Below are 8,018 nucleotides of genomic sequence, written 5' to 3' on the forward strand. Positions count from 1 at the left end.
CAAAGATAATACTAAAAAATTTTCTGTCTGCAACAGAATTAATTGTCTAAAATTTTGATTGAAAAATGTTAAAAAATTATTAAAATTTATTATTATTATTTTTAATTATTATTTTAATTTTTGTAATTTAATAATCTATAATATATTTTAATTTATATTTTTAAATATTAATAATTAATTAATAGTAAAAAATAATAGATTCCGAAACATTTGATCTGTCGCTTATTTTGTTGTAGGAATAGATTTCATGATGAATTGACAGAGAGGAGATAAGGACACGGCTGCTAAAACGACTAGTGAATTGGCGGTTTTAACCCCAAGGCTCGCACTATTGTTGCAGGTGAGGCTGGCTTTCCGGTCAACTGAAAAGCCGCACCTACTCTGTTGTCACCAACTCATATGTTAATATTTTTCTAATATATAAAAAAATCGATCACCATCAGCATCACCCACCATTCTCATTTCTCTGTACGAAAGAAAGAGAGAACGAGTTTTGTTTTGTTATTCCCAAAGGAAAAGAAATGGCTTCCGTTTCAAAGCTTTCAACGCCGAATCCAGCAGCGTCCTTGGCAGATGCGATCCGCTCCAGATCTTCTTCTCCCAAATGCTTCCTCGCTTTTCACGATCGCAGAAGAACCTCGTCCGTTGCCTCCCTCCGAATTCGTCAATCTCCCAATCTCAATACCCCTTTGCTGTCAGTCTCTCTCTCTCTCTCTCTCTCTCTCTCTCTCTCTCTCTCTCATGCAGCGTTTATTATTTCTATTTTCCCTCCCCTCTTTGATTTGCATAAGCCCTGAAATCGAACAGAACTGCTATGGTCATCGTAACTATCGAAGAAACCTGTAGTAAGGGTTAGGCAGCTTAAGTAAAAGAAATAGAATACCAAATGCAGCTTGTTAGATTGAATGTAGTAGTCGTCCTTATACTTGTCTGAATTTTCTTGTTTGGTGCATGTATTACATAGATTATATGATTATATATTTCTCCGTATTAAATAAGTGATTTTTCCTTAAGATGTTTTCAAATTTATTACTTTATACATGTAATATATAGAAAAATAAGCCCTTCACTCCATACTTATATATTTCTAGGATAGGATTGAGTTAATGATGAACATAAAAAGATTCAATGTATACTCTATGGAAAATCAATGTAATCAATTAATAAAAAGAGCTGGTCAGCTGGCACATTCATTCTAATATGATTGTGCTGTATGTGTGACAGAGTTAGATGCTCCCACACTGATGGAAATGGAAGTGTTGCAAAGAGGACAACACTTCATGATCTCTATGAGAAAGAAGGCCAGAGTCCATGGTATGATAATCTCTGCCGTCCTGTTACCGATCTGCTTCCTCTTATAGCCAGTGGTGTCAGAGGCGTAACTAGCAACCCTGCGGTAAATTTTTTTTTTTCTATCATTCTCCATTTATGAAGATATTTTTCTCAGAATAACGATGCCTAAAAAAATTAGTACAGACTACATTTGACAGACACTCAGCATAACATGTTTGTCTATCTATGTTGCAGATCTTTCAGAAAGCTATCTCCTCCTCAAACGCTTACAATGATCAGTTCAGGTACGTCAAACTCTTCCGCTAAGTATTAATGGAATTTCTTCTATCATATGTGAGTTGCATTTTATTGGAGTAAAGCAAGGAAATTTAGCATAATAAACCCTGTTAACATTGCTCCTAAGTTTCTAATTTGATAGGAGGATTAGCTCTTCACTGCCTCAAGTGTACTGTTCGTTTAGCTGCTATGCTTATATTCTAATGGCTTTAGCATTACAAGGGAAAAAGTAAAAATAGAAAAAAGCAAATACGATTTATTTTTTCTCTTTTTTTTGGTCTGTAATTGCACTATGGTGAGCTATTTCATTTTCTGCTTATATAGCTAAATAGAAATTCCTCAATGACACAGGGAACTCGTGCAAGCAGGGAAGGACATTGAAAGTGCATATTGGGAACTTGTGGTGAAGGACATTCAAGATGCTTGCAAACTATTTGAACCGATTTATGACCAAACAGATGGCGGGGATGGCTATGTCTCTGTTGAAGTATCTCCTAAGCTTGCAGATGATACTAAGGGAACCATACAGGCTGCAAAATGGCTTCATAAAGTGGTTAATCGCCCCAACGTGTATATAAAAATTCCTGCCACAGCTCCTTGTATCCCTTCAATCAAGGAAGTCATTGCAAATGGGATAAGTGTGAATGTGACTGTAAGTTTATGCAATATCCTTCTATGTAGTTTGCAACTTAGGTTAATATCATAGAGTGTTATGGTATGCTATTCTAGGTTTGGTGTTTGGCTACATCATAAGTAATCCTAGGTATAAATTGTGCTGTTATTTTAATCTCACAATGGTTACAACTTACAACTGAGGAAATTGAAGTGCCATATGATTTGACTTCTTTCACAATGTGGCTGGAGTGTAAATTTAAGTTTCTGGCATTTATGTCTGCAGCTGATATTCTCGCTTGCAAGATATGAAGCTGTGATTGATGCTTACTTGGATGGTCTTGAGGCATCTGGCCTAAATGACCTCTCTAGAGTCACAAGTGTTGCCTCTTTCTTTGTCAGTCGAGTGGACACTCTAATTGACAAGATGCTTGAGAAAATTGGCACCCCTGAGGCTCTTAATCTACGTGGGAAGGTAACTGCTTATCATGCTGTTTCTGTTTGGATTTATTTTACCTCTGGATCTTACACAATGTGCTTATGCCTTGGTACATTGAATTTTATAGGCCGCAGTAGCCCAAGCAGCACTAGCCTATCAGCTCTACCAAAGGAAATTTTCTGGTCCAAGGTGGGAGGCTTTGGTTAAGAAGGGGGCAAAGAAGCAAAGGCTCCTCTGGGCATCAACCAGTGTCAAGAATCCTGCCTATCCCGACACCTTATATGTTGCTCCTCTCATTGGACCTGACACTGTAAGCTGTTGTTTTGTTAAGCATCTGCATGCTTATAGTTATGAACTTATGATGGACTTCTATTTTGGTCTTGATTGTTTTAACTTCCAACAGTATTTGAAATCAAAGTTCCCTAAACCTTGATCGGAATTTTTCTTTGTTGCATCTCATCATGATCAGAACATTACCTTGTTCCTTTCCAGGTATCAACCATGCCAGACCAAGCCCTTCAAGCATTCATTGATCATGGCACTGTATCGAGGACAATAGATTCGAATGCATCAGAAGCAGAAGGGGTGTACAATGCTCTGCAGAAGTTGGGTGTTGACTGGGGCTTCGTTGGCGACCAGCTTGAAGCAGAAGGGGTGGATTCCTTCAAGAAGAGCTTCGATAGCCTCCTGGATTCCCTGCAGGAGAAGGCAAACTCTTTAAAGTTGGTCAGCTGAAGTGTTGAGGATCCTGGTTAATGTCGCCCTAATGTATGTTGGCGTTTATGGATTAATAAAAGGCAGCAGCTGTGGCCGTCACCGGGGCCATGGCTTTGGCTTGCTTGCATCTGTAAATCTGCTTCTTGAAATCACTATAAAACGAAATTTCCGCTGCTTGTTCCTTTCAGATTTGAGTGTGTCATTTTTGTTTCTAAATTCTACTCTATTCTGCTCTATTCTGCTCATACTTGTAGTAATTTAAAATTTCATTAAAATCAATAAGAGTATTTGTTTAAATGGTAGTACCCGAAGGAGCCAACCTCTGTTTGCCGATGCACGGGATTAGAAATGATATTCAGTGTAATCTTACCCTATGGAAAATATTTTTATTAAATCACTTTGGGTTTTTATACTAGTAAAATTCCGTCGCACGACAAATATATAATATCATTTCCCCCCCCCCCCCCCCCCCCTCTTTCGAAAAAATGTCTTTTTCCCAGTTAATAAAAAGCATACTTAAATTGTTATTGTTCTGGTATTTCTCCATTATTCACCTCCCTAAATAGCCATAAAACTAAACTTATTTTCCAAAATTCAAGTTTCTTGTTTCATCCTCCTTAAACCCGTGGGTACCCAATCCGACCCCACTCGCTCGGGTAGGGTTACCAACTCGATCCGTAGCGGGTAAGGTAGGGTGCAGGTTGTGCCTCAATCCTACCCGACCAATTCGCACCCTATATATGTATATGTTATATACTTCTATAAAAATATGTTTTAAGTAGATGTTGAACTAAGAACCTCTCACTAAATGCAAAAGATCCTTAGTCATTAAAAGAAAATTATTAATTGATAATTTAATATTTTTTTTTACATAAAAGTCAGTTCTATTTTAAATTATCATCAAGTTACATAATAATGTTGCATCTTTTTTTGTAACCTGCAGGTAGGATTTGGTTAAGAACGTGTAGGATTAGGGTTGAGATATTCTCAACTCGTGGGTAGGGTAGAGTTGAGTTTATATAAAAATCTCAACCTGCGAGTAGGATTAGGGTTGGCTCCAAACCCTACCCTACCCTATCCATTGCCAGCCCTAACCACATGCAAGTGAAAATAGAATAAGAAAAAGTATAGGTAGACAATGAAAATACTAAATAATGTGAACAATAGATATATCGAATGTTCATTTCACTAGGTGTACGGATGATTATTTTAATATTAAGATTTAGGTGAGTAATTTAAATATGTAGTGTGTTTTTATTTAATTGGTGATTGTTCATGTTGTTCAAGATGGTCATTGTTTACCTAACACTCCCCATAAAACAAAAATTGCTAATATACATTAAAAATAAGTTACTAAAATAATCATTATATATTTATATATAAATATATGTATTACTTATGTCATTATAAATGTATATTTTATATTTTAATATGTATTATATACAAATAATTGAATTTTTATATATACCCGATATAGTTGAAATACTAATTAGTTGCTCAGTAGCTGTGGTATGCAGTTGTGATGACCATTGAAGCCGAATAATTAATAGACATAAAATCTATATTCCGTCAAGTCAAATGTCCAACCTCCCAATTGAGAAGAAGGGAATAATTTGTGTATCCATATTTTCATGCTGATGGAACCCGAAGTGTGGAATAATAAGAGTTGGAGATAACACCCATACACAAGGAGTCAAGGTCCCAAGGAGAGGGCCATATATGCAATAATTAATTATATAATATAAGCCTCCAGAGCAGGTGGCCATAAATTGAAGACATTTAATGGCTTCCACTTATGTTGCAGTAAGTGATTGTACTATGCTCATCATTTATTGAGCATGGCCAGTTTCCACGCATCTTCACGTGTTAGTTGAGCAACCTTTAATACACGGCGTCTTCCCCAACTGTACTGGTGTTAAGAAGAAAAACAAAATGGAAAATGTATATGATGATGGATGAAGCTATAAGGTATATCTAATCTATCTATCCATCTAGTGTTGCGCAGGTCACCCAGTCTGATCTCTGGTGATGGATTCGTCGGAGATCAGGTCACCGGCGGAGGGAGGGAGGTTGGGGACACCAATGTCGAGCAGGAAGAAGCTGGGGATTCACTTCATTGAGTCTGAGGATAGAAGAATGGCATTTGGTCGCGGCTACACAACACCAGCTGGATCTACACCGGTAGATATCCATGGCAAATCCATTGTTGACCTTTCTAAGACTGGTGGTTGGATTGCTGCCTTGTTCATCTTTGGTAATTGCTCTCAGTGCTCTGATGTGTATGGATTTAATAATAATAATAGAAAAAGTATACGTAACCAATAATATTTTTAAACAATGTGAATTAATAGGGTTAAAAGAATAAATTAATCTTAAATTTAATTAATAACATTAAATTAGGGTATAGTGTATTTTGATTCATGTTGTTCAAAATAATCATTGTTTACCTAGAGTACTCGTAATAATATGATTAATTTGCGAGGGTGCAGGGAATGAGATGGCAGAAAGAATGGCATATTTTGGGCTATCAGTGAACATGGTGGCGTTCATGTTCTACGTGATGCACAGACCCTTCAGCAGTTCATCGAATGCAGTGAACAACTTCTTAGGGATATCTCAAGCATCATCGGTACTGGGTGGTTTTCTAGCAGATGCATATCTGGGGAGATACTGGACAATAGCCATCTTCACTAGCATTTATCTGGCGGGTTTGGCGGGAATAACATTGTGCGCAACAATGACGATATTTACACCGAAGCAAGAGGGATGTGAGCAGCTGGCGCTGCTGTTAGGGGAGTGCGAGGCTGCGAAGCCATGGCAGATGAGTTACCTGTACACGGTGCTGTACATAACGGGGTTTGGAGCGGCAGGGATAAGGCCATGCGTGTCATCATTTGGAGCAGACCAGTTCGACGAGAGGAGCAAGAACTACAAGGCACACCTGGATAGGTTCTTCAACTTTTTCTATCTGTCGGTGACGGTGGGTGCAATTGTGGCCTTCACGGTGGTGGTGTATGTCCAGATGAAGCATGGGTGGGGAGCAGCCTTTGGATGTCTGGCAATAGCAATGGGATTGTCCAACATTCTCTTCTTCATAGGCACCCCCTTGTACAGGCACAGGCTCCCTGGTGGCAGCCCCCTCACCAGGGTGGCTCAGGTCTTGGTTGCTGCTTTCAGAAAGAGGAACGCTCCTTTTGGAAGCGGGGGCTTCGTTGGCCTCTACGAGCTCCCCGGCTCTCACTCTGCCATCAAGGGAAGCAGAAAGATCCCTCACACCGACCACTTCAGCTTTCTCGACAAGGCGGCTCTGCAGTTGAAGGAAGATGGCTGCAGCCCGTGGAGGCTGTGCACCGTCACGCAAGTGGAAGAGGTCAAGATCCTCATTCGCCTCATCCCAATAGCAGCATCCACAATAATGCTGAATGTGGTGCTAACAGAGTATCTCACACTCTCAGTGCAGCAAGCATACACCATGAACACCCACTTGGGCCATCTCAAGCTCCCCGTTACATGCATGCCCGTCTTCCCTGGCCTCAGCATCTTCCTCATCCTCTCTCTCTACTACTCCCTCTTCGTCCCCCTCTTCCGCCGCATCACCGGCCACCCCCACGGCGCCTCTCAGCTCCAGAGAGTGGGTATCGGCCTTGCCGTCTCCGTCGTGTCCGTTGCCTGGGCAGCAGTCTTCGAGAAATATCGAAGAGAGTATGCAGTACAGCATGGATTCGAATCCAGCTTCCTGACGCCGATGCCGAATTTAAGCGCCTACTGGCTTCTCATACAGTACTGCCTCATTGGAGTGGCAGAGGTGTTTTGCATCGTGGGGCTTCTGGAATTTCTGTACGAGGAGGCACCCGATGCCATGAAGAGCATTGGCTCTGCATATGCTGCTCTTGCTGGTGGCTTAGGCTGTTTTGCCGCCACCATCATCAACACCATCGTCAAATCCGCCACTACTACTCATAACGGCTCCCGCTCATGGCTCTCACAGAACATCAATACTGCCAGGTTTGATTACTTTTACTGGCTTCTAACTGCATTCAGCCTTCTCAATTTCTGCTCATTCTTGTATTTCGCACATACATACCAATACAGGACTACACCCCATAATGCTCTTCATGAGGATCATAATACGCCAACTATAATGTAAAACTTTCATTTTTTGTTTTCAGAATGAGTCCATAATCCTATATATGTTGTAAAAGTTCGTTCCTTCTTACTTGCTATCGGTTATTATATATCAATCTGGTTTGTGCATTGGTGCATATATATATATACACTCTGACCTGGCCTTTTAATGGACTAATGCTTCTTGTCTTTGTTATGGAATTTAATATTTACTTTCAAATTTGTTATATAATAATGGATATCAGAGTAAAAAACCTAACAACCTAAAGTCCAATATCCAAAGAAAGAGCAATTTTTGTGATTAGTAGCCATTAAATAGCCATCAATGATGATTTAATGGTGTGAGATTGGTGTGAGATTTCATCAAATGGCTCACATTTTTCTGCTGGTTACATGCTGGCTATGCTGGTTACATGCTGGCTAAAATTCAATAAAATTGCTGACACCTAGACTTTTTCCCAAAGAAATTAACAAGGTATTACGTTTTTGAACAATAGGATGACAGCTAACAAGAGCTAGCTTACTCAAGCCCTGCGTTGTTTACATTCCTGTTCAG

General features: G+C 39.6%; 2 protein-coding genes across 2 annotated transcripts; both read left to right on the forward strand.

The window, feature by feature from the left end:
- The first annotated feature begins 225 nt into the window (after positions 1 to 225).
- Positions 226 to 3,524, forward strand: LOC112744996 (uncharacterized). The gene is made up of 7 exons (XM_072236269.1): positions 226 to 694; positions 1,225 to 1,396; positions 1,528 to 1,577; positions 1,921 to 2,221; positions 2,468 to 2,656; positions 2,748 to 2,930; positions 3,113 to 3,524. The coding sequence occupies exons 1-7, from the start codon at positions 522 to 524 to the stop codon at positions 3,353 to 3,355; spliced, it is 1,311 nt and encodes a 436-aa protein (XP_072092370.1). The 5' UTR covers positions 226 to 521; the 3' UTR covers positions 3,356 to 3,524.
- Positions 3,525 to 4,922: 1,398 nt separating this feature from the next.
- On the forward strand, positions 4,923 to 7,640 carry LOC112744997 (protein NRT1/ PTR FAMILY 6.1-like). Its single transcript, XM_072236270.1, has 2 exons — positions 4,923 to 5,591; positions 5,827 to 7,640. Exons 1-2 carry the CDS (start codon positions 5,366 to 5,368, stop codon positions 7,482 to 7,484), a joined length of 1,884 nt encoding a protein of 627 aa, XP_072092371.1. The 5' UTR covers positions 4,923 to 5,365; the 3' UTR covers positions 7,485 to 7,640.
- The last annotated feature ends 378 nt before the right edge of the window (positions 7,641 to 8,018 follow it).

The sequence above is a fragment of the Arachis hypogaea genome, chromosome 4 (assembly GCF_003086295.3).
Source record: "Arachis hypogaea cultivar Tifrunner chromosome 4, arahy.Tifrunner.gnm2.J5K5, whole genome shotgun sequence".
Lineage (NCBI taxonomy): Eukaryota > Viridiplantae > Streptophyta > Magnoliopsida > Fabales > Fabaceae > Arachis > Arachis hypogaea.

Bases quoted from the DNA above. Each gene is read 5' to 3' on its own strand.
- LOC112744996 (XM_072236269.1), top strand. From the start codon at position 522: ATGGCTTCCGTTTCAAAGCTTTCAACGCCGAATCCAGCAGCGTCCTTG. The intron at 1,578-1,920 runs GTACGTCAAACT...TCAATGACACAG, and splicing joins GCTTACAATGATCAGTTCAG to GGAACTCGTGCAAGCAGGGA. The intron at 2,222-2,467 runs GTAAGTTTATGC...TTATGTCTGCAG, and splicing joins GGATAAGTGTGAATGTGACT to CTGATATTCTCGCTTGCAAG.
- LOC112744997 (XM_072236270.1), top strand. From the start codon at position 5,366: ATGGATTCGTCGGAGATCAGGTCACCGGCGGAGGGAGGGAGGTTGGGG. The intron at 5,592-5,826 runs GTAATTGCTCTC...GCGAGGGTGCAG, and splicing joins TGCTGCCTTGTTCATCTTTG to GGAATGAGATGGCAGAAAGA.